This window comes from Salarias fasciatus, chromosome 12 (genome assembly GCF_902148845.1).
Source record: "Salarias fasciatus chromosome 12, fSalaFa1.1, whole genome shotgun sequence".
NCBI lineage: Eukaryota > Metazoa > Chordata > Actinopteri > Blenniiformes > Blenniidae > Salarias > Salarias fasciatus.
This window is the reverse complement of record NC_043756.1, coordinates 23,443,267-23,469,909: the sequence shown is the minus strand read 5'-3', so window position 1 is coordinate 23,469,909 and position 26,643 is coordinate 23,443,267. Positions and strand designations below refer to the sequence as shown.

The window sequence follows — 26,643 nt, the reverse complement described above, 5'->3', positions numbered from 1 at the left end:
GGAAATCCATAACCACACACTTTCACCTGTAACTCGTTTTTCCAAACTGGCACATGACCCAACAAATCGAAAATTTCTTAAGCTGTACCGCTGTAGTAAACTGTGGATAGACTCCATCACAAACTACATGCCTGTTTTTTAATTACCTGAACTGTCAAAAATTCTATACAAATATTCAGAAGCAGATTAAACAAATTCACACACACAAAAAAATAGACTGTCTGATGGTCACTATGAATTTGGATTAAACAACATTGATATTAAAGGTATCAACTGAGGAAACCACGAAAGCTATACATCACAAACTATACAAAATTAGAAAATTCATCAACCTATGAACAGCTTTCGACACATTCAGTCATAATATGTTAATGTACAAGCTGGAGCCTTATGGGATCATAGTGTTACACTGGGTGGCTATTTGAATGACAGGAAACAGTTTGGGAAACTGGGAAACTTTACTTCTTCATGCTTGAACATTGCTTGTGGCATTAGCCAGGGGTCAGTGCCTGGTCCCAAACTCTTCATCCTTTCCATAAATGAGATTTTCATTATCTAACATTTTAAAATTGCTTTCATTTGCAGATGACGGCACTATTTTTTGTGAAGTGGGGGATTTAAGGAACTACTGGAGACAATTCCTGCAGAACTGTGTAAAATAAAGAAATGGCTTGACAAGAATGAATTATCACTGAATCTAAACAAAATGAAAAATATGCTATTCGGAAACTGTCAAACGAAAATTAATGTCACATCACAGATCGCTCGGATTGACATGAGAGCTCAAGAATTCAAATGTATTTGTGTCATACTGATGAAAAGATGGACAAAGATGGACAAAACAAATTGTCGCAGAGCATTTTGTAAAGACTTTTCCAGTGTTCAAGGGGCTGTCCTATCCTATTCTCTCTTTCTATCCCCTCACTCCAACCGGAATAGTAGAAATCCGACACCTATGACCCTGGTTGTGTAGAGGCTCCTTCCTTTGAAAAGGGAGTCTTTCCTTTCCACAGTTGCTTACGCTTGCTCATGTTGGGGTTTCTTTCTAATAGTGCTGAGAAATGACTGTGTTGTAACTGGCGCTTTATAAAAAACGCTGAATTAAATTGAATTGAAATACAGCTCAAGTGGTATGGAGTGAACCAGCACAGACCCAAAAAGAACTTCCACTCAGTCTTTCTGGAGGTTGAGTTGATGGTTTATTTGTTGAAAATAAAAATGTGTTTTCACAGTGTGTTTTCCCATAGAAAGTTGTAACTTCTTTTCTTAATTGCCAACCAGTTTGTTCCTGTTCTCTTTGCGGAACTGTTTGTTGTCCCACTACCTGAGCCCTCCTCTTCATGTGACCTTTGCCCTCTAATATATACAGCAACTTCTGCCCAGCTACTGCCACCAAGTCTCCAAATCATGCAATATATACATAAACGAATAAATAAACTAAACGACCTGCCAACAATAGGTATGAATGGCTCCTACATATTTCAGTTCTCACTGAGGTAACACCAATTTTTGATCATAATTTAATCAACATTCTCTACTATTCACGAGTATCACATTTAAATTACTTTGGGGCAACATTTCCAAATGGTCACTACATTCACAGTATATACTGCAAAAAAGTTGTAAAATATAATCCCACAACTGTATTTTTACTGTCAAAAATATTAAAACACACTGATCTGGTTCATTTTCAATTTGCACAAGCTACATACAGCGCAACAAAAAACTTATTCTAAGGGAAAATTCAGAAACTTTTTTGTCAAAGACAGTGGGGCTATAAATTACAGAGAGAACTATTTCAAATATCCTTTTGCCCGTATGTCATAAAATATATTTAGCATTTCTTTTTTAGGAGTTAAACTGTGGAGTAGGTTGAAGGGGAGCTAAGGCAGAATCCAGTCATTCAAACAGAGGTACAGATTAATTGTGTTCAGCAGGTACGAGGAATAAGGGTGGAACAAGCAATAGTTATGCTTTTCTTTTTTACATTCTGTTATTTACTTTTTGCTATGCGTTGCTTGTTTTCTTTGGTTTGTGGTTATTTAAATTGATCTATGTGTAACTGGTTGTATAATTATTCACAGCATGCAACAGATTGACTGGAGTGTGGGTTGGATACTCCTTTTCAAGCATGTTGCGTTTTCATTTCACCGTATTCATTGTACTTTTAGTTTTTACATATAATATTCAAAATGAAATAAAAAAAACACACAAGTATCTCAGTTTATGATGACTTTATTGAGTGCAGAGTCTGCTCAGGTCTAATAGCAGGAGTCGGTGATGCGCCTCATGCTCATGAACCTCATGCCATTGGAGCCCATGTTCATGAAGCTCCTGTACTCGCCGGGCCTCATGTACATCATCCTGCCTCTGTAGTGGGGCTGCTCGTACATCAGCCAGTGGCCGTCCATCACGTTGCAGGACATGCAGTTGTTCATGCGGTAGCGGTCCATGATGTTCTCACAGTCGTCCATCAGCTCGTGCATCTGACCTCCGAAGTTCTCCCTCTCGTACATCCTCATCCTGTAGGATCCTCTGTGCTGTTGTGCAAAACACAAGAATGTTTCATGTCAGAGCAGTTCACAGGCGTCACTTAAAGCAAATGTGTCCAGGCCTGACGTCTTACCATGGGGATCATGCGGCAGGACCTGATGCAGTCGCTCATGCCCATCATGCTCATGTAGTCGGCGTACTCGCCCCTCCTCATGAAGTACTGGTTGCCCATGTAGTTGGTGCGGTCGTACACCATGAAGCAACCCCTCTCCACCCTGCAGGAGTGGCACCTGTTCATGTAGGAGGACATGTCGGAGCAGTCGCTCATGCACTCATAGGAACGACCCTGGAAGTTCCTGTCCTCGTAGAAGATGATCTGAGTGGGAGAGATAATGGAAAGACTGGTTGATCACACACATTGCCAGTGTGTATGTTTGTGTCCATCTTGCAGGTATGTGATTGCCGCACTGTGGTAACAAGTCACATGGAACATTGTCCAAACTATAACAGTGATCAAAAAACTAAAGTACAAATGTGAAAGACCCTAATAAGCCGAGAAGTACAGTTGAACCATATTTCTTTTCAAAATGGTTTTGTTTTACTCAAAAATTGTTGGTTTGGCCTTTGAAATTCTGAAATATTTGAACAAAAAACAAAAAATTTAAACACAATTGTTTCATATATATCCAGACTGTTGTGACACTGGATTGGACCAATAAGTCTAGAGACAGTCCGGATTAAAGAAATGGACTCTTACCTTGCTCATCATGTTCATTCCAGTGGAGGTCATGTTGCTGGTCAGTGGGCTGCTGCTGCTGCTGCTGCTGTTCTTGCACCAAACTGTATCTCTACCTGGTTTAACCCTTTCCTTTTATACCTGACCCACGGATTGTCTCTTTGTTCCAAATCCCCTGAGCCAGCAGCAACGTCACAGAAGTGTACAGAAAACAGAGGGATTCTCTCCATTTCCAGGGGCCAGTGAGCTCATAATAATAATAAAGACATATTAAGGTCATTAGAGAAGAAAGTTGAAGACATATAAAAAGGATCTACCAACTTCTACATCAAAATTCAAGTCACCTGTGTTCTGCCTCTTAGAAAAATAAAATGCTTTTACTCGTGGATCCAACAGAAAATTTATTTCTGTTACTCAACTTTTGAGAAAGTCCTCAGTGTCAGCAATTGTGGCGTTGATGATATGAGCGTAAAGTCTTGAGACAAGAGAGTTGACAGCCCTGCTATACTTGGATTTTAAAATATCTTTTTAAAAAACTTTATGTGGGTAGTGGGGGTGGGGGTTGGGGGGCTCCTAATACTTGACTTTAAGTTCATTTTAATTTTACAAACATAAATACGACCAAATTTCTGTCGTAGTTTCACCAGTTTTGGGAGAGTCTGTGTGGGTTGTGTTACACTTATCACCAGTGATGGAGGTAATGCCGTTACTATTTTTCGTAACGAGGAATCAAACTAATTACTTTTCCAAGTATTACAGCACCGTTACAGTTACTGGCAGTAATATGAGGGACAGTTACGTTACTATAACTCACCGCTTTCAGATTGGTTTTTCTCCTGCTGTCATCCAGCTGAGCTGGTGGAGGATCAAGTTTGTGTACAGAAAAAAGGAAACAAGTGTATCACGTGACATGACAGAGATATAGCCATAGAGAGGCAGCTTTTTAATGGAAATACAGACATCTATGTATGTCAATGAATTCCCTCCCCAGCAATTAGCAGACCACATATACAACAAAATATATTTAAGATTTTGTATATGAGTTACAGGGCAGCTGGATGGTCTAACAGAGCCCAAACTGTAAACTTTCACATACTTCCTCCTCATCACTCGTGAGAATGTCCACAGTGTCAACAGTGCTGCCTGTGTTAGCTTGTGTCTGACATACAACAATAGACTTGCTTGGTGCTGTGTCAGTCTGCCAGTCTGCCTCTGATTCTGACCGTGTTCTATTTGACGCTTGAGCCAGAAGAGCATGGCAATGTTTTCCTTGTATTTTCTTAACTGAAGAGCTACGGTTCCACGTATGCTTTTGGATGGACTCGCATGTTTACCGAAGGCGGCTTGAATGGCACGTTGACATTTCCCTCATAAAGCCCAGGGCAGCATGAGTAATGAAGTCGCTGCAAGATGAAGTAGTAAACGTGCGCTCGACCATGTGAAGGCTGATACGTGATAAGTGGTGAAGCAGGTATTTGAAGGATTAAAGCAGACGTGCTGGTGAGCATACTGGTACATTCTTGGCACTGAAGTGCCAGGACACTCAATTTACATTTTTAGAATTCTTTGAAATCCATACCAGCGTGTCCCGGCCAACTTAAACCATTGAAGAATACAGACCGAGACAGCGGGGCTTCATGATTCCTCTGACTTTCTGGGTTTTAAGCAGGAGGCATCAGAAAAGTTACTACAGGGATATCATTGTGAAGCATACTTCACCAAGCATTGGATTGTTCACTCACTAATAGGAAATGTGAGATGGGTTTAGACCTTTGTGAGACAGGTTAGTTTTACCCTGCTGATGATGTGTTGTTGCCTGATAATTTAATTGAATATTAATCACTTCATTGTGTTTTGTAAAAAAAAAAAAAAAAAAAAAAACAATAACAACAATGTTCTAAAATCGATACACTTTTGCCAACTCCTCAGTCAGGAAAGTTCTAAATTATGTCATCATCTAATTTGTACAGTTGCTCATTTGCATATCTAGGTCAAATTACATGATGATGTCATTTAAAATGATACTTTGTTGCAAAATGCTCAGTCAGGAAAGTTAGAAATGACATCATCATACAGAAAGATTGAACGGTATTGGTGCAAAGTGCGCATGTGACATGACAGACATACAGCCACAGAGAGCCCTGATTATTCAAAGGCAACTTTTAATTGGGTGTACAGACATCTATTGACATACATCCATTGTGTTTTATTGTTCTTGGACAAATGTAGAAATGCTATCTACAGTTACAAATTAAATTTGACTGGTATCTTGTCTCATATTATCACACAGCAACATTTGAATAATTTAGAGTAATGTAGCATTTCTTGTTGGCAATTTATTCTGTCAAGAGTCCATTTATTTCATTAATCTTATATTCAGCTTTGCAATAAATAACTGAACATGCATCTTAAAGTTTCAGTGAGAGAAGATCCAAATTCTTTGAGATATTCAAACAGCTTTTTTTAAGTGATGCAATAGTTACTTTACCTAGTAATTAGTTCCTTTTAAAATATTATCACTCAATGATAAACTCTATTACTTTTTTGAAGAAGTGACTAATACCTGTAATTAATTACAAAACAACAACAAAAATCCAAAATAAACAAAGCAAACAAGACTGATACACAACTTAAATTCTAAGTTTTGGTGAGTCGTGTCTCAGAACAAAGAGCAGCAGCAACAAATATTATTAACGAATGGATAAAGGTGTGTGTGTGTGTGTGTGTGTGTGTGTGTGTGTGTGTGTGTGTGTGTGTGTGTGCGTGTGTGTGTGTGCGTGCGTGCGTGTGTGGTTTGCCTGATGAGTATGATTGGAACTTGATGTGGGAGGGGCTGCCTGTATATGCCATCATCATGCATCTGGATTATTTCATTTATTTGAGAATTTATCAACAATTTTTTATTTTTTAAGTTAGTTTTTGTTAGTGTATTGTATACACTTTGCTGCTTTCATTATGAAATATGATAATAGCTTCTGGTTCTTATATGAAGAGAGGTAACTTCACATCATGTTGGGGAGCAAAACAAACAAATGAAATAATCTCAGAGTTTGTTTTTCGTTACCTGTTTTGAGTTATAAAATTTGTGAAGTTTGGACTCAGGGAGGATCTAAAGACAATTCTCTTTTGCATGGAGCTAATGAGTTTTCATGGTTGATGTGATTGCTTTGGTGAAGTTGAGAAACGAAGAAGCCAAAAAACATTGAAGGAAAACCACTTGTGTCTGCTTGTGCTGTAACGGTGTTGTGTAAGGGTGCTGTTGTTGTATTTACAACAACACACCTGACACTCAGGCCAAGCAGGTCCAGATTATGACATCCGCGCCCCCAGCACCATGTCACACTCGAGCAAATCAACTCACAGAAGGTCACAACTCGAGCCCATGAGGTACCAGAGGAAGAGTACAGAAAAGACCAACACCAGAAAGAGCCTGCAGGAGAAGAAGGAGAACAGGGCCCCCGGCCCCAACATAAGCTATCAGAGAGACCAGGAAGGATCCAGAGCTCCCATACCGAGTGGGCTAGGGTCTCACTCACACCTGAAGGGGGAAGGGGGAACCCATCAAAGCCCATGGAGCCAAGTGTTTTGATGGAAGGCCATACTACCTTGGACTTCGGTGTTGTGTCGAATTTTAAAACTCATATGAGAAGACTTTTTTTCTCCCAATGACAAATTTGAGATTCAACAATTAAGAGTGTTGAACCAGGGTTTGGGTGGTTTGGTGAGAATCATTGGAAAAAATGTAATTCCTTTTTGAACAGGAATATCATTTTGATTGTTGCAAATATCCACATGATTAACATAGAAAGCTTCCTCCATCAAGCCAGGTCCTCTCCTACCCTTTTAATGGGGGCAGGGGTGCTTCAAATGTACTGAGTCTGACAGTTTGGCAGACATGTTAAAGCCAAGGTATTTGGTCTTATCTGGTTTTAGCAGGGTCTTGGATGTACACTGAAATATGATGCTAATCGGAAAAAATAAGATTTTTTTTTTCAATTTACTGAATTTTCTGAAATTGAAGAGAATTCTTCTATAAACCCAAGTATTTCTAGAAGAAAGTCTGTGCATTTTGTGTTAAGAGTAGCACATCATCTACATACAGGTATACTTTGTGATTGCTACTTGCTGTTTGTATTTCTGTCATGTTAATGTTCTCTCTGATGGATCATTCTAGTGGTTTGATGAAAATTGTAAAGAGAGAGGGAGAGAGTGGATGACCCTGCCTTGTTTTATGGAAGCTTGATACTTGGACAAGTTTGATCAGTTGTCATAACACAGGCCGTGGGTAAACCATGCAATGCTTCGCACCACAAGAGGTAATTTGCCCTGAATCCAACTTTCTGTAATTTTGCCCTGTAGAAATTTCCAGTTTCTCAGTCTCAGCGTTTAAAGGGGTTATCATGGGGTTAGTATGTTGAAATGGGAGTGCTTTGTAATATCAAATGAGCTACATGCATCGCTGGAGGGGTGGTGGTCTTCAACAAACCTAATTTGGTGAGAGTGTATGATGTGGATATCAGGTCCTCCTCTGCTCCACCTGTTCCCCCTTGAAATCCTTGTATGTCGTCAGTTTCACCTACTCTTTGTCTTGTTGTGCACCTTGTTTGTATGTTTCCATCTGCCTCCTCGCATTTCCAATTATCCTATCATCTTCTAGCTCAGTTCCTCCTCTGTGTATTTATTCCTCCTGTTTGGCTTGCATGCAAACATCCAATGTTTTTTTGTGTATTCTTTCTGTGTTTTGTGATCATTCAGTTCTTGGTATTTGTGCCTATCTTTCGGTCTTGCGTTTGCCAAATGTGTTATGGATTTTTTAGCACTGATTTGACTATTCTCAGTAAACTCTTTGAAAATATCACCGATGACTCTGTCTGCTTTTGGGTTGTCACTGGATGTTTTTTTTCTGTTCTGCTTGCTTGGGCTTTGCTGATTATTTTGAGATCTGAATTAATTAGTGATACTGGGCAAGAGCCAGATGGTCTTTATTCAGTTTTAAAAGAAGACTGATATTTCTACAGTTGAGAGGGGTGCTTTTCGGGCCTCAACCTGTTCACAATTTAATTTTGGGAAATCAACTATGCTAAGAGATATCTCTTCTGAGTGGCTGATCTGTGAAGAGTATAGTTTTTACCCTTTTTACAGCTGATTTCAATGAGAGGCTCCTGAATGGGCTTTTTACAATATTGGGAATGACATCAGCATGACATTCAGGTGTGCTGAAGCAAAGAAACATCTAAAACATGCAGGATGCCAGCCCTTGAGGGATTCAGTTTCACACCCCTGCTGAGATAGTATAGCCCAGTTATGCTTACGATACCCTGGAGCCATGCTTGAGTTGTGCAAACCTGAGATCACGGGCCTGTCAACGAGTCACTCTGAAATTAAGTAAGATGAAACTGAACATTGCTGGAGAAAACTGACATGAGCTGAGGTGAGGCAAATAAGACAATAAAACCTCCCTGCTTGTATTGTTTCTCTAGAAGGAAGTCTACTTTTTCCCTCGTTGCTTTGTTGAAGCTGTTAAATGTGGTAAGACAGCGAGGAAACAATGACTAAAACACACCAGTATCTCAGTTTATGATGACTTTATTGAGTGCAGAGTCTGCTCAGGTCTAATAGCAGGAGTCGGTGATGCGCCTCATGCTCATGAACCTCATGCCGTTGGAGCCCATGTTCATGAAGCTCCTGTACTCGCCGGGCCTCATGTACATCATCCTGCCTCTGTAGTGGGGCTGCTCGTACATCAGCCACTGGCCGTCCATCACGTTGCAGGACATGCAGTTGTTCATGCGGTAGCGGTCCATGATGTTGTCACAGTCGTCCATCAGCTCGTACATCTGACCTCCGAAGTTCTCCCTCTCGTAGATCCTCATCCTGTAGGATCCTCTGTGCTGTTGTGCAAAACACAAGAATATTTCATGTCAGAGGAGCTCACATGCATCACTTAAAGCAAATGTGTCCAGGCCTGACGTCTTACCATGGGGATCATGCGGCAGGACCTGATGCAGTCGCTCATGCCCATCATGCTCATGTAGTCGGCGTACTCGCCCCTCCTCATGAAGTACTGGTTGCCCATGTAGTTGGTGCGGTCGTACACCATGAAGCAACCCCTCTCCACCCTGCAGGAGTGGCACCTGTTCATGTAGGAGGACATGTCGGAGCAGTCGCTCATGCACTCATAGGAACGACCCTGGAAGTTCCTGTCCTCGTAGAAGATGATCTGAGTGGGAGAGACGTGGAAAGACTGGTTGAAATACCTGTTCACTTCTGTTTGAACTGAGACATTTAAAACTTGGATTCAATTTAATTAGCAAATTTGAGCAAAATATCTTTTGTCCAAAGCTTTTCCACTGATTCACTATTTCATCAACTAGAATCTGTATGAGTTCTTCTTGTTCATCTCAGAAAATCTCATCATCCCATCTTGTGGTACAAAATGGTATCGCTGAACAAAGATTACTCGGTTCACTCTCTAAATTTATTAGATGAAGAAGCATCTTTGAACAGTTGACTGTTCTAACAACTTTAGAACAACTATAAGTGATCTAACAACTGAATTCCACATTGTGCAACAAATCACATGCCAAATCTTTGGCATGTAATTTGAAAACATATAAAAAGCTTAAAAGCTGAGAAGTATACCTGGGACTCTATTCATTTTTTATAATGGTTTTGATGTTGAATTGTTGTTCTTAAACCAACAATTATAAATACAGTTGTTTCATATAACTCCAACACTGGATTGGACCAATAAGCCCAGAGACAGTCCAGATTAAAGAAATTGACTCTTACCTTGCTCATCATGTTCATTCCAGTGGAGGTCATGTTGCTGGTCAGTGGGCTGCTGCTGCTGCTGCTGCTGCTGTTCTTGCACTTGCACTGAACTGTACCTCTACCTTGTTTAACCCTTTCCTTTTATACCTGACTCACAGATTGTCTCTTTGTTCCAAACCTCCTGAGCCAGCAGCAACGTCACAGAAGTGCACAGAAAACAGAGGGATTCTCTCCATTTCCAGGGGCCAGTGACTCATAATACTAATGAAGACAGTTGGAGACATATATAAATGGATCTACCAACTTCTACTTTAAGATTCAAAATGTTTGCATCATGTCTATGACAATGTAAAAATGCCTTTGGTCGTGGAACATTTCTTTTGCTGTAAATTTACAAGAGGAAGTCAGACTTTGAGAAAGTATTCACTGTCTGTGATTGAGTCTTTCTTTCTTTCTCGTCATTTGATTCTGAACAAGAACCTTTAATATACTAGTCACTGAATTCTATAGTCAGTAAAGACAATCTTTGACTAAAATGTCTTTGTTATCGTGAGCACCCTGTCTTTTTCTATTGAAGCAGGATGGATGTTTATTGTCATTCAGTGTCTTCAGGCATACGATAGTTTCAATGTGGCCATTTTGATTGTATTGGTTGCATTTTAGGCTTTACAATCACTTGTAACCTTCTAGACTGTATTGTAAAATGTCAACAATAATAGAACGTAATTCTACGAGTTCTCACAGTAAGGAGATTTATCATTCAGAGGAGATTCAGCAGTTCTCCCATCTGTAAGACTTTAGTCTTGCAGCTGCACAAGCGAAGGCACAGCTATAAAACCCAAACTGATCATTTCCTGTTATAAAAAAAAAAGACTTGTGTCAGCTGAAATAGTTGCTGCAAAGTGGAGGAAGTTTAGTCTCGATCTGAGAGGTGCTTAAATATTTGTGTCTGAATTGTAAACATGGACATTGTCTCATACTGTAAATTGTGGTAAAGCTGAGGGTCTTGGCGTGTGTTAGCACTTTTCCCATTTGGCTTCAGACTCACTCAGAGTTAAAATGAGATCTAAATGTTGTTACCGTTCATCTTTTTGCAGCTGTACTCATCCAACAGAATAGATGAGAGTAAGCTGAAATCTAGCATGGAAACATTTAAAGAGAGTTATCAAATGAACGCTTTTGGTTGCTTTGTTGAACTATCACTTTGGTTGAAAATCCAAATTGCTGGAAGGATTTCAATAAAACCTTTGTGGAGACATGTATAATGTCTTTAGGGTAAATTTTACTGATGCTTTCTCCATTATTTTAAAATTGGGTACTGGTGTACAATTGGGTATACAATTTAGTGAACCCCTCTCATATTTGTACAGTTAGAGATTTTATATGATCAGGATCTGGAGAAACAACAGACAGTAAGTGATTCAGATCTTTCACTGTTCAGCTGTTAGTTGCTATTAGAGTGATTCCCTGTTATGATTGTCACATTAGTGCCGTCATGTGAAGGAGAGAACTGCAATGTAAATATTTTTAGTCAATTTTGAATTGTTTGCACATTATGAACTCTGAGAAAACTGTTTTCCAGCATTTTGTATGCAGGGCTGGATTAATGAGAAATCATTAATTTAACAATGTGTCAGTGTTGTATGCAAAATATCTTTAGTGAACAACCTGCAACACTTGTTTCAGAGTTCCTGACATCATACTGCTTTATCAAACTCACAGTTCTAAAACTAAAAGTCCCGAGTTAAAAAAAACAATCCTTATCTGACAACAATTTCTGGATCTCTTTCCTTTCTTGTCCTTTCAGATTGTTCTGCTTTTCATTACAAAATGAAGTATTGAACAGTAGAGTTCATCTTATGGCTTATTCCTTCTGGTACTTCTGCAATCAGGCGGTCTATTCTGGTAACTTCAACCATATATACAAAAAAATGACATTTTGAAGCATGTTTTGGAGTTTGTGGGTTAAAAGCCCATCCTTAATCTATCCCTGTGCTTCTTCTCCTACTTAATTCTTTTTTTTTTTTTTTTTTTTTTCTGCCCCTCTGGATTGCTTCTGTTGTTCTGTTGTAACTGCTACGGCCAATAGAGGTCAGACAAAAGCCTAATATCTGTTTTGCAATTAAATTATGAAACCATGGAGCAGTTACATTTGTCTGGTAACATTTGAATCATGGTTAACTGAAAAATTATTGACTGGAAATGGCCCCTGAGCTGTGCTTTAATGAACTTTTCAAGATGTCTGTAGACTAAATATTGAAGTTAAGAGCAGATGTTCGGGGTTAAATGAGGATATGCTCAGATGTTTAGAACAATCGGCCCCCTCTCTTTTCAGTTTGAGAACTATAGTGAAAATCTTAAGAAATTCTATGCAAAAGATGCATGGCCATCTCATTTATATGTATGTAGAGTCCATACTTTAGTGGAGCATATTAGAAGCACATGTCTTCCTCTCTTTCCTCTCTCCTCTTCCTCCAGAGAGCAGCCGATCCAGCAAGTGAGCAGGGGAATCGATGCCCTGATACAAGATTCAGCCTAATGAGGATCAGAAACATCTTAATAAAGACCCATAATCCTCCACTTAATCCCTCATTACAGAATCATCTGCATTCTCTGGTCCCGCTCCATACCGCCGCAGTGACGGCACATCCAGGCCCATTGTTCTGCCTCGCTTCATCTCACACCCGGGGCCTCGGCTCCCTTTGTCTCCCCGCGGTGTCAGTTATATTTGATCTGCTCTCATTAGACTTTCAGACGAGATGAGCAGAACGGCCTGAAAATAGTGCTTTTGTGTGCACTTCTATGCTATCTCTTGTCTGAAATGGAAAATGAGACATATGCTTAATGAGGAGGGGATGACTGGGACCTGGGTCCGACGGCAAAGATAGGTGCTGTGACCGAGACTGTTAAAGGACACACACACACAGACACACACACACACACACACACACACACACACACACACACACACACACACACACACACACACACACACGAGGCGATGTCTGCGTTCGTAATTATGACTTCTAAGAGTGTGAAAATTACTCTGAAGTGGGACAGATGGATTAAAGTTCAATGCTGAGCCCCGAAGAGATTCTGTGTTTTTACTTCAGCGCAGCATTAACGCAAAAGTTAGCAAAGTTTCAACTTTCGAAAAAGTATCGTGACACCAGTAAAAATTTTGAAATTGCCTCACTACATTACTTTAGTTCTGTTTGCAGGCATAAATCCATTTTGATTTAGAAAATGTGTGTTTTCTGTGACTCCAAGCCCCAAGGTCATGTAAACGGGCACCCGAAACTGAAGTTGTCCATATTAACTTGAAAAGATTGTTGTATAAACCGATCCTCAGATAATTTCTCAACACACTGCACTGTGTGGCTGTTGCTACACGCTACATTGACTGAAAATTCACAACAATGCATGTGTGTGGCACTGATGGAGATCCTCACAAGAAAATAACTGAAGGTAATCTGCAGGTTCTTCTGAGGTAGGAGCAGAAATTCCTTCAATACAGTGTGAGTGGCTTAATACCATAAAGACAGAACTAAACCATGTTGATGGTCTGCATCTATTTCAACACAGAGCTGTACCTTCAACTATACTTTGAAACGAGTGCTTAGATTTCTGGAATATGAGGTGATCATGAAAATGCTCAACACTTTTTGAACCACTCTTCTCAAAACCCCCATAAATGCTGTTGTTTGGGACATTAGTTTATTAATAACTACCAATGATTGCATCTGAATGATGCCTTTAATATTATTCATGAGATCATGTGGGTCTGATATGTAAATGGTTTTGAAAATTTAGCTCTAATAGTTTTTGAGGCCATAAATTGCAGAATAAGTGTGATTTTGTTCAATTTTAACATTGTTATTAACCATATGTTTTATCTGTAAGGCTTATGAAATATGTGTATAGTTCTATTGTCTGTCTTAAATCACACACGTTTAAAAGAGAATATGAAAATCAACTTGCATAACATGCTTGTGGTGAACTTTTCTATTACCAATCTATTTGAATGAGCGCTCCATAAAGGGTTCAAGAGGGAAAGCATCTAGTGGATGGGAATCGTTAGCATCAAACTGCTCCATCCTCAATAACAATAAGCATGAAAACAGACGTGCACCAATTTAGACTAACGAGGCAGACACAGAATCGTGTGTCCGAAGGGGAGCCGAAATCTCTCGCTTTAGGTAAAACTGTGAGATGATCCTCAGTAGGGTCGGATAATTAGCTCACAAAGGTGTAGAAATAGATGTTTCTTAACTAGTACCCCCGCCCTCATCATTACTGTGCGCTGAGGTGAGTGGAAGGTGGAGGGGGATAAAGCATCAACAAATAAAACTCATCAAAGGTGCCGGCGTGGCTACAAATCCTCCTCTGCAGTGTGTTAACGCGCCGCACACATCATTAGCTCTGGCCAAAGGAGTCATCGTTATTCAGCCTGGATATGAACTCAGATCAAAGCCTGCTATACTTCATTGTCTTTTAACCTGAGGCAGGATTCTGCAAATCAGAGCCTGGTGTTTGGCAGGTTTCCATTTTTCCTGCCTGATGACAGCCTGTGGAGACCCAGAAAATCACTCGACACAGAGAGAGCAAATCTTGATATGAAAGAAATCTAAATGTTTTCTTCAGCGACGGCCTCTAGCACTGTGCTATTGTAAAGAACTGATGCAAAATAGATGAGGACCGTTCGTAGTTTTATAAAACAAGTTTACTAGCATCTGTAAACAAAGTGGTTTTCATGCTCTGACAGTTCCAGCTTCCAATTTCCAATTGTCTTTGTCTGCCTTGTTTGGTCAGTTTCACACTGTAATTCCATTAAAACCGAGATTCAGTGTCATGTTTCAGTTCTCTTCATGTTGTGGTAGTCTAATGGTCATGTGGACTCTGTTGCACATCACAACGCGTCTCTTCTTGAACTGAATTGAACATAAATCTCTGTTCTGCCATAGATGAGATCCAAAGTGGTTCCTATTTTTTGCAGATTTCTCACTGAAGTTTTCGAACTACTTTATCAAAACTGAAAATCACTAATATATTCATTAAAATAAAATAAGTATAATTTCATTTTTTAATTTGTTATTGATTTTTTCATAGTAATCAAGCTTGTATGGTAATTTAATCCCTTTATCACATCCCCTGCATCTAATTTAAAATGCAGCACAGACGATTTCAGTGATAAAACTTTTCTTGCTCTGTTTGGTGCTGGGCTCTCTTCAGCGCAGAGGTGGGCTCTCCAGGGAGGTGGAATGCCAAAATGATATTGTTTTGCTCCAACACGCAGTGTGTAATCCACAGTAATCTCCCAACGCATTTCAGACACATTTGCATTAGTGAACCGTCTGATCTCACAAGTCTAATCAGGGCAGTGCAACCCCTCTCTTCAGGTACCGCGGCCTCAGCGAGCCCTGACAACTTGATCCCATCAAAAATAATCTCTGTCTTCTCCCTCCACGTGCATCCTGTTTACACGAGGCCGAAACAGAGGCAGGTGCAGGGGTTTTCTCCTCGGGGCAGCTCAGAGCTGCGACGACTGTAACTGCTATCAGACAGAGAAAACATGTGGCGGCAAACACAGCGTTCGCTAATTACACATGACGGGATCTCCAGCCGACAGACAGCAGGCACACGTTCCAGGCCTCAGGCGGCGAGGCAGCAGGCTCAACCAACAACTGCTCCAAAACACTGTCAGACTGCTAATGCAACTGTGATCACAAGAGCTCATCTGGATATAGAGAGTGCAACACACAAGAACAATCAAATTAAGGCGAAATTGTTTATTTTCACATTTCAGCAGGAAAGAAAATCAAGCAAACAAAAGGAATTATTTTGTTTGTCCTTTATACTGTAAGCTCCCTCATGAAAATTGTATTTCATTGTATTTAACTGTGACTGTTAATTGCAGTTTTAAGGCAAAGAGGAGGTTAAATCTGGTAAAATAATACACAATTCATTTGGGATGTGTCACCGTGTGTCTCACTTTGACTGATTCTTGATTGTTGCCGGCTGTTTCTCATTATTGTTCACTCCCTGTGTTAGATGTGTGTGTCTTCAGTCTTATCAGTTGTTAGTTTGTCTCTCAACTTGTCCTGTGCTGCAATTACTGGTTCAGACTTCTATTTCCCTCTTCTGTTTTTAGACCTCTTGTTTTGAATCTCCCTCTTCTATTTCTTTGCCTTACTGACTCATGTAGCTTCATTTGCATTTGCGTTTGGATTCACTGTCAACACTTCATGACTGCTGCTACAAGCATCAAAGGGCCTTCCTGCATTTATAATCTTACCCTAACAAGCTATACTTCATCAGATTTTCTTTAAAGTTTTGTGGTATGTGGATGAAGAGTCTGTGAACCTTTCACCTCCAAAGGGGGTCTGTTAAAGGCCAGATTGAGAATCGATGCTTTTTATAAATTAACTGGAAATCTGCTGGACTTTCACAAGATCTGGGCTGTTGGGGGAGTTTTGTGCTCAGTGGGGGAAGATGAAGAGTTGACTTTTAGTTTTTGGTTTTTGATTTTAGCCTTTGCTTCTTTGGTTTTGTATACGTATGCTGCACAATGTTGTTAATTAAACAGAATGGCCCAATAAAGGGATTTTACAACCCCCTCCAAAGAGACTCTGTATTCATGAAATACTAGGGCTTATCTCTTTGGAAATAAAAGCCAAAACATTTATTTTCTAAAATCCATCATTGTATAGGAAACCAAAGTGAAGCTTACTGATCATTTGCAATGAAACACTAATCTGTTACTAAGATTAAAGAAACCAAAGTGGCCAATATTCGTTGGCTCTATCGCTTTCAAATCTGAACATAATGCATGTAAAACACAAAACAATGCATAAAACCTCCTTGTGAAAATGAAATTACAAGCACACATGTCACTTTTGACTTATCACGATCTTATCCTTTATTGAATAAGTAGAGATTTCTGAATTTGTGGAGGTTATATGTGGAAATGTACGTACACTGACTTCCACCAGCACTCGCTCAGTTCTAATTTCAGCCTCATCCTGTGAGACGAGCAGACTGGATCTAAAACCTCACGTCCCCGGTTGACCTCGGTGACACTCTCAAAGGTGAGCAAGCACAAATCCTTTCTTCCAGGCCACTGAAGCTTGTGAAATACCTTTCCAGAAAAGCGAGCAGCTGTCACAGCAGCATGATGATGCAGACAGTGCACATGACTTGTTACTGCTCTCATGACTTATCACCAAGTATTGTTATATATGTCATAATGTGAATATTTATGGACGAATGTGTTCAATAAATATATTTCACTGAAGTATTTATAAATGGATCGCAGAGGAATTGAAGTGTTTAATACTTGAGTTTGGTTGATTCTGGTGTTCTTTCACTCTGCTCAGAGAACATTTTCTTTTCTTTAACCGGTTTCCTGATCCTCCCAGAGTGATCTCGTCCAGCGCTGATAACAGCTCAGGTCTGCTGGGGGGGAGGGGGGGGGGGGGGGGGGGGGGGTGATTGTGAGCTCTGGCGCTGTGCGTTTCCCTTCATGTGTTTGTCTATGTCAGCCTTGTCCGCGTGTTTGTAGCCGTTGGAAAATCTGTAGAGAAACAAACACTGAAGTCCAGCCTGCTCATAACACCAGATGCCCAGGAAGCGGTGAATGGAGAGTGAATGTCGCAGTAAAAGGAACAAAGCTGTGACTGTGTTTTCCTATTGTGTATACTACAAAACCCCTCCTTGGTGTGTAAAAACACTGCACTGGATGGCTTTGGTCAGGTCAAACACTGAACTTTGACCTCTGATGGGGGTCATGTGTGGTGTCAGCATGTACACGGACAGCACTGGTGGCTTTAATGTCATGGATATATTGGTTTAGTTGATTTTAATACGCATTTCCAATCAAATATTAGGGAAAGAAGATATTCAGGATAAATATAGAAACATTTAATTCAAAATTAACCAGTTCATACCTTTCTTGTGATTAATAATGTTTTACACATTAGTTTGAATTAAAAAAAATGGCTTGTGGGAGCTTATTTCTTTAATTACACTAAAATAGTTTAGTGTGTCATTTCTGATTTATTTATAACAGCTTCACTTTCTTCTATCATGAATGATTCCAATAGAAGAAATGGTTACATCTTTAACTTTCCATGACACAACAGTGTTCACGTTCTAAACACTAAAGGCTTTGAGCTGCCTGGTGCTGATGTCCTGACAGACGTAACAGGTGAAGGTTTCCAGAATGCAGGCCGTCACACGCGTCTTTGTCAACAAATTGTAGTTTTGAATCAGCACTTTTTGAGAAATTTCATTCAAAATGACAAAGTTTGCTTTTTCACAAATACTGCTATCAGACTATTAAATCTTAAATCAAACAGAGGTTGGTTCATGTGTGACCGGACAGGATATGTGATCCAAAAAACTCAAAACCTGGCAGACTTGGATTTGAAAAAGGCTTGAATGAATACTAGAAATACTAAAGATACACAAGGACATGCTGCCTTGTTGGATTAACCTCTGACCTTCGCCACGCTGGCCACTAAGTGATTTGGGAAGATAAACACGACAGGAGCTGAGTTTGATCAATTGTATTAGCTTTTCAGTCAAATAAGGAATATCCCCAGTGACCCCTGACCTGAGATTAACGCTTTAATATGAGAGTAAGATCACTTCCATATGGCAACTGAGGAGGAGGCACTCAAACATTTGACCCCATCTATAAATCAATAAGTAAAACTTGCCAAACTTTATGGGGACGATAAAGAAAAATAAGTAAATTATACCCAGACATTTCGTATTGAAGTCTAATGTTTTGTGGACACACTTACTTGATCTTCCACATTAAAACTTGTTATTACGCCTCTTATCTCTGCCCTCGGTGAAACACTGACTCGTTATCAGTCAGTGGCGTGGGCCGTGCTGTTGACACAGCTGCAGTCTGGGTGTAAGCTAACAAGTCCAGGATGCTCCTCGCCGCTGCCCGCCGGCCCGGCCGCTTCTCCAAAATACCACTGGAAACACTGTCTTCCACCCAGTGGGTGTGTGAAACCAGTCTTTCTCACTTTCTTTGACCTGAAGCGGAACATGTCAGAGACATTATGAAGCCAGCCGGGACAGCTTGCATCAGATATGAAGACACTTGTAACAATGCAGCAGCTCTCCTTAATGTTTGTGCTGCAGAGAGTAATAATGGACTTGTTATGGTACTTTAGGGGCCGGAAAATCACACCACCTCACGTTTAGAGGTAAAAATATAATTCCGGTCAGGTTTTTTTGACCTGTGTATTAAAATAACAAATCTCAAGGAGGTGAAATTATCTTCTAAAATCTTTTTTATCCAACTTAATGTGCTGGGAACTGAATCGCACGTTAACATATATCTTGTTAAACCTGAATGAAACAAAACACACACAGGGAGAACATGCAAACCTGCCACAAAACAGCTCAGAGCACAGAATCTTTGCATTTATGTACCAGAAGCCATGATGATCTATTTTCTCAGCTTCAAGTGAACCACATGATGCCCATCGATCACTATATTATTAATTTGAAATAAGTGTTTGATTTCATTTTGAGGGTATTTCAGTTTGAATTATAACTTACAAACTTACAAAATGATCTGCTATGTGGATGATTAACACTACTTGCAAATTACATTTTTAACAAATAAAACGCCTTTTTTTTTCTCTTTGTAGTCTAAATACTAAAGACATTTCCTAATCTTTAATATTTTATGGTGCTCCTCCGAGTTCACTTTTAGAACCCCTTAAGTTTTCTGTGTCGAGTTTATTTTGCAAAACATGATGTTTTATCTACAGCAAGAAGCAGAGGAAGAGAGCGGTGCAGATACCACACGTGTTCAGTACCCGCCTGGGCCAGAAGGGGGCAGTGCTGCTGTTAGTTTCTCTACATTTCAGTCCAGTTCTGCAGAGCACCCTTTTCCAGCTCTCTTCCACAAGGCCGAACATCTAAAAAACAAAGCCTGGCAGCTCAGTCAAACTCTGACCCTTTGGTGGAGAAGAGATGTGAGACGCCGGCAGGATCTCTCTCTCTCTGCTCTGGTGTCACGGTTTCAGTGGCGGGGAAGCCCTGCCCTGTGGGCAGACATGCAGAGAGGAAACCACTGTGGCGGTGTACTTCTTTACCTTGTCCTCTCGCTGCGCTCTGAGATCCAGCTTTGTCTGAGTGGGTGTTAATATACCCCCGGACAATAGTATCAGATGAGCGCTCCTCGGGGACGAGTGCTCGGAGATCTATTTTTAAAGCTGTATATCCCTGCGCGGTGCTTCGGAGGAGTATAGAGTTGTCTGCATTGTTGCACGGAGGTCAAGGGCTCCTAGATGAGGCGACATCCTCTCTCTGAAACGTGTAACAGGTGTTGCAGGGTTTTTTTTGCAGGGGGGGGGGGGGGGTTCCTCAGGGAACCACAGGGAAGAGCACTGTGCACTATACCGTTTACGTGCCTGAGAACAGAAAACCTGAGAGAGTATGCTTCATGACAATAAACCTGTTGGGGTAAAAATAGCTAATTGTTTAAAAATGTTTGCTTTAGCAACAGCCTGTTTACTGTTTTATTTCATGGTTAGGGCACAAACAGTGAGAAGATCCTCTTCTTTGGTCCAGGTAGAAGCCTGTCGGTGTGGAGTTTGCATGTTACAGTCAAAAATCATGCCTTTTAGGCCGAATTGTGACTCTAAATATGATGTATGATTGAATGTAAAGCTTATTGAAGGAATTCCCTGAAAACTCTGGCTTGTGGTGCTACACATGGCTCTTCTGCCTTTCCCGGTAAATTCAGATTAGCCATCGTTCTTCATGTTGCACAAGGGACACACTTTCAGGGAGACTCACTGAGCTGTGAGAACTCACAACTTGCTGGAGACACAAAAAATGACACGTGTACGAATAAGCAATAAATTCAGCTGAATTGCAATTTTGCAAACATTGCATGAAATTTGCACAAATGTCGTACATAAGTCCAAGCAGAATTGTAGTCAGAGGGCATGTGCAAGGCACATCTTAAATAAGGTGAGACATTTTTAGGATTTGCTACTGTCAGATAATTCAGAATGCTTCACCATCCATAACAATTTTATAATCAGGAAAAACAAAATCAAGAAAAAGATGTGTGGTCTACCTAGCTCCAGGCTCATTTCTTGTTTTCTCGACTTTGCAATTCACATTTGAGAAGTGTTAAATGTTCGTTTCAGGCCCCTGTGACAACTATGACCCTAATTTACAATCAAAAAAGTTTTTAAAAATACAAATGTTGAACATTTTGCTTTCCGATCTACTTCAACTCATGCAAGGTTTTGAGATCATTCAGTAAAGAAGTCAGTGTTCGCTTGAGGAGCAATCCACTGTATAAACAGTCACAATAGATATCACAGATGAAATGAAATATAGCTGAGTTATCTTTTAAGCAGCAGTGTAGATGCAGATAGTTCCACATCTCCATCTCGGTAATTGGGCTCTTTGTTACGGTAACTAGAGTGGAAATGCATCAGATATGTTTGTGAATGGAGAAGAAAAGAGTTTCATCCACATTGCAGACGGAGGACATCCCTCAGGATCTGAGCTCCTTTCCTGTTTGTTATTCCTGATGCTATCGCCATGAACGGCCCGCCACTTCTTTCCCAACCATCCAGGAAGTCCTTGCTTAATTTGTTGTGCCTCCATCGCCTCCTCTCCTTTTCTTTCCTAATTCTCAATGCAAAAAAAAAAAAAACAACACAAGTTGTTCTTATCAGTTTAAACTTGTTTATTTACAGATCATCAGAAGCCTCAGAGAGAGCCGCCTGCTGCTCCTCAGACCCACAGATCTCGTCCCTCGGTGCGGCGTCAGAGGCCGCGCTCCGGCGGCCATGTTTGATGGCTGTCGGCAGCCCTCAGACGGGCTTCAAAGAGCAACGTAGCAGCTACAGATGTGTGACTGCTCACAGGGTCCTAATCTGCTCGGAGGAGGGGGGCGTCCAATCCGGATCTTTTTCATCCAGCCGCTCAGAGACAGGGCTTTTTCCACGAGGCCTCCTGTAATACAGTGCATTAGCGAGATAAAGGCCTCTCCTCACAGCTGTCTCATGCTGACAGACTCTTGGAAAAACTGATCCTTTCCTTCTCTGGCGCTCTATCTCCTCCACAGGTCTCCGTCTTTGCAGCCTCACGCTTCCTTTCAAACTCTTGATCTTGGCCTTCTTTTTACCCACAAATCTCTTTCATCGCTGGTCTCCTCTCGGTTTTGGTTCATAACCGGGTTCTCTTCACCTTAAAGCCTCCGCCATTTTTCCAGTTTTTCTCAGGCACAAGACTCACTGAACACTAAGAAACTCACGAGCAACTAAAAACCTTATTATAAATCATGATTTTAAAAAAAAGACTGAAACCACCTGATCATTTTTGTGGATGTGCATTTTTCCCCAAATCCAAATAATGATTTTACATATTTCATTACTTAATTGCCCGTTTCTTAAGGTTAGTTGTTGTCTAGCATCTTTTACCTAAATATATGCAGCTGAAGGAATATGAAAAGCTTTTTGAGGCCTTTTCCTCACACTGTAAAAAAACAGAGCTGGAAAGAATAGATTTACATACTATTTGCTGCTGTTGTTGTTTTTTTTTTAATTGATAAGATGTAATATGAATAATAAACACACATGAGTGAGCAAATATATGTGCAAGATAATAATGGGAAGGAGTTGTTAAGTATTTAACACATAAACCTGTTTGTACAAGTGTTCTGTTGATGCACTACTGTGTCTGAACATTTATATCTCAGAGGGATTTCTACGTATGAAATCTTTGTGTAGAAATAAATAACTTCTCACTGACCTTTTTCCATTATCTAAACAATTAGTGCAGATATAATAACACAATCAAACAGTTGTTTCCCACATTATTGTGAAATTTGGTATTTTTTTGGAAATGTAAAGTGTATGCACAGGAAAAAAGTTTAATTTGTTCAGGATCTTGACACAACTTCATCTATGCAACGGTCTGGCCTCCACACTCAGCGCTAACAGCAGGGTTGAATTGTCAATTTGTGGAAATTACATCTTCATCAATTCCTCAATCAATAAAAAAAACTTCTTTTGATTTGTCTGATGTAGTTTTAAAAAGTGCGTTAACATGTTGAAAAACTCAAATCCATAGAGATTATGATGATGATAACATGATGGTTTTGTTATTGCAGTGATAACTCATTAAAGGTAAAATTTGAAAATGTACTTGTGATTTTATTCAAAATGTTTGACTGAGCCACTTTTATCGAATGTTGAGGTGAATGAAAGTAGTGAAAACAGCAAGTTCTCTAAATCTGGATAATCGTTTCATTAAAAAATGTTCAGTTTACTCAGTTGCAGATTGGGGGAAATTACATTAATGTGTCTTTTTTCTTCATCCTCTCTTCCTGTTTGCCAGTGGGATGAAATCTTCCTGTGGATAAGTATTGATTCCAGTATTTCTCTGTTCTGGACTGTGCAGTGATAGATGTGAGGAACCGTACGACATCAGGCTGAGGAGGAAGAGGAAGAAGAGGAGGAGGAGGAAGGGAGGGAGGGAGGTGGGGCCCCAGACATTACATCTGCCACCACTACTCCCCAGGGGCCTCCAGGCCATGGGAACTCTACTCATCTCCACCCGGCCCCCCCGCTCCCCTCTCCCCTCTCCTGGACTCTGGCTGGTCCCTCCAGGTCTGCCTGGTCAGGATCCCACTCCTTTCCCTCACTGTGTCACTTGTCTTTGCTTTATATATTTTCTTCTAATCGTTTTCTTTTTCCGTCTCCACCCTCACGATTATCAGTATTTAGATTTGTGTAAACAAGGTCAAGTATGGGAGAAAGTGCAGCGTCTGTAAATATCACATCACTTATATGCAAACATTTTGTTTTCAACTATACTTATTGAAAAAGGGCATTTATAGAAATTTGCAGCAAATTCATTTTTTGTTTCATTTTCCTTTGTTTCTGTGTATTTAAAGCGTGTATATAACATCGATGAGGTGATATTGTTAATCTTGTTGCAGAGTGAGACGTATGAAATTGAGAGGTATTCCCTTGTTCTTGATTTTCTCACATAAACAAAACTGTGAACTGCAACCTCAACAGTTAACATATTTAAGTTAAAACTCCTCTGACAATTTCAAGCCAGTTATTAACGTGTAACATGCAATCAAAACATTTAATGAAAGCAAAATATTGAAGTTATTTAACTTAGTATAATGTAAGTAGTTTAAGTCTAATTCATACATTTCTTTGTCAAGGTTTCGTTAATGAGTTTAAATCAATGAAGTTTTTTTTTAAATCTCAGTTGCACTTCTTTCTTTCTTAAATGTACTGATTGACAGATATTGATAGAACAGCTAAGTTATCACAAACTAAGCAGGAAACCTTCATTAGAACAATTCTCTTTTGTTAAATTATGCTCATAAACCAGTTTCCATCTCCATTACAGCCACACTCTCCACTGGGCAGAGCTTCAATTCCCATCACAGCACAATAATGTGGCTGTTTGGAACCTGAGATATAGACAGTTTTATTTTGATTTTCCTTTCCTCTTTTTTTTTTTCTTCTTCTTCTTTCTTTTCTAAACTGTCATTTTGCGCTTGCAACATGACAGTTTAGAAAAGATACTAGAAGAAGATGAAGAAGAAGCTGTCATGAGGACTGTGTTTACTCAGGAGTTTGGTGCAATAGTAACTCAGCTACTCTTTTTTTGAGTTTTCATACGATACTGATGCTTACACTAAAACTTTGTTCAGTTAGCAGGAGAAACATAAACAGCAGCTCTGCCGTTCCTCAGTTGTTTTGATATGAAACAAAAGTAGCACAAAACGCCTCAGATAAAACTCTGGGCCTTTTAACTGTGTAACTGATTGGACAGTGTCAATCCATTATAAACACAAAAATCATTGGTTTTCCAGCAATAATGCATTTTATGATAAGTTAATTTTAGATTTTGTACAATTAGTAACAATCTGGACATTCTTTTAGACATTTCCCCATTGTGCCTCTTCAATTGGGGCTTTTTTTCCAAACATGTTAAACAAATCTCATCCTGAACAAGCAGGATTGTTTCCCCATCAGAAGATTTATGTTCATCACTTGAAAACAAATTGTGAGACTGTGTTTCAGGCACATCCCAGTTTTGACACTCAAGGTTGCCACGCCACATTATCTCCTCTGCCTCTGCGTGTCTGGAGTAACACGGCACTTAAACCCCTGCCAGCTGTTAACAATGGCATGCTGTGTGTCCGGAGACCTCTGTGGAGGCTGCTGCGTTCATATGTGTGTGTGTACGTGCGTGTGCAGCAGCTGTCGGCAGCACGTACATCTTCCAGTTAGTGTCCAAAACGCCACGTCCGGCTGCTCGCTGCAGGACGACCACCTTCACACGTCCGGAGCGAGTCGCCGTTGCCTTTCTCCGAGAGCGTGTCAATATTATTACAATACGCGCCGCACAATTCACACTTCTTCAGGCCAAAGATATCTGCAGTGTGGGGTGGATGTGCCGAGCCAAGGGGAACGTCATGAGACTGACTCTTATCTCTCACAGCGTTCAGGGTGGAAAATTCAAGGAGGGCGTAGGAAAGTTCTAAGAAAGCATGAGATAGTGCACGGAGCCAGAAACTTAAAAGAGCGAACGGCAATTGTCAAATGTTTGTTTGAACACTTTGGCCACAAATGGAACAACAGGTGATCGCACAAAAATAACACAACCAAGCTCAAGCTACTGAATCCACAATACAAGTAAACAAGTTTCCTAAAAGCTCACATGGTGATGATCTACCAGTTGCAGATGATTTCACATTCCCAGCTTCTGATGAGCTTTATTACATATGTATTGCACTATATATTGATTGTACTGTAGGTTGGTGCGTTTGGAACTAATATTACCTTCTGTCCAAAGCAGGCTTGTCTTGTAAATGAGAGGATGTGTCTCAATGGAATGATGAAGGTGACTTGTTTCTTGCGTCTCCATCCTGCAGAACACTGTGGAATTCCCACTGGGAAAAAATCTGACTTTTCAGAGAACCGGTCTGAAGTCTCTTCTCAGAGTATTTTTTAGGGGGTAAAATTGAAAGTGTTCTCACTTGGGACACAAATAAGTGGGTTTTTCCCCTCCTTTATTTTGCTTGTTTTCCTTGGAAAACGATGACACTGCTTCTCACGACTCTTGCTGTTTGTATCCTCATAGCTTTCCAGAAACTGTTATGGACTGCAAGATATGTTAACAGAAAACAAAGTAACAGCTGAGCAGCAAATGTACAGGAATGTAGTGTGAAAATAAATTGTGCCTCCTGCGTGTTTGTTTCTGTCTTTTATGGAGTCCAACAGCAGTAAGAATGCACATGCTGGAGGTGGCCATGTTTTGTGTTTATTATTCTCTCGTGAACCATCTAAACTGGGAAATTTGATTTTTCCAAGTGGCATCTGTCCCAGTTCCCATCTGTATTAATAATCAATAGTGGACAGATTTGTTTGTGAGACTCTGATGAAGACTTTTCATGTTCCAGATTGCTAAGAGCTTTTCTAGAGCCCCAACTTTTCAATAACATTTCACAGGGCTGAAATTGCATGAGGACATACCCAGAAACTGCAAATGTGGCATGTTGAAAATACACACATTCTCCTTTAAACTGGAATAAATTGCAAACAAAAACATGA

The 26,643-nt window shown here is 40.1% G+C and overlaps 2 protein-coding genes across 3 annotated transcripts; both read right to left on the bottom strand.

Moving 5' to 3' along the window:
* Positions 1-2,261: 2,261 nt before the first annotated feature.
* On the bottom strand, positions 2,262-3,286 carry LOC115398011 (gamma-crystallin M2-like). The gene is made up of 3 exons (XM_030104623.1): positions 3,251-3,286; positions 2,627-2,869; positions 2,262-2,540 (listed from the first exon to the last, which is right to left on the bottom strand). Exons 1-3 carry the CDS (start codon positions 3,281-3,283, stop codon positions 2,262-2,264), a joined length of 555 nt encoding a protein of 184 aa, XP_029960483.1. The 5' UTR covers positions 3,284-3,286.
* A 5,527-nt stretch (positions 3,287-8,813) lies between these two features.
* On the bottom strand, positions 8,814-11,035 carry LOC115397995 (gamma-crystallin M2-like). Of its 2 annotated transcripts, none has more exons than XM_030104602.1 (3): positions 11,027-11,035; positions 9,207-9,449; positions 8,814-9,120 (listed from the first exon to the last, which is right to left on the bottom strand). In XM_030104602.1, exons 1-3 carry the CDS (start codon positions 11,033-11,035, stop codon positions 8,842-8,844), a joined length of 531 nt encoding a protein of 176 aa, XP_029960462.1. In that variant the 3' UTR covers positions 8,814-8,841. The 2 variants fall into 2 exon arrangements, with proteins under 2 accessions (XP_029960462.1, XP_029960461.1); XM_030104601.1 differs by lacking the exon at positions 11,027-11,035 and adding an exon at positions 10,022-10,110.
* Between the last annotated feature and the right edge of the window lie 15,608 nt (positions 11,036-26,643).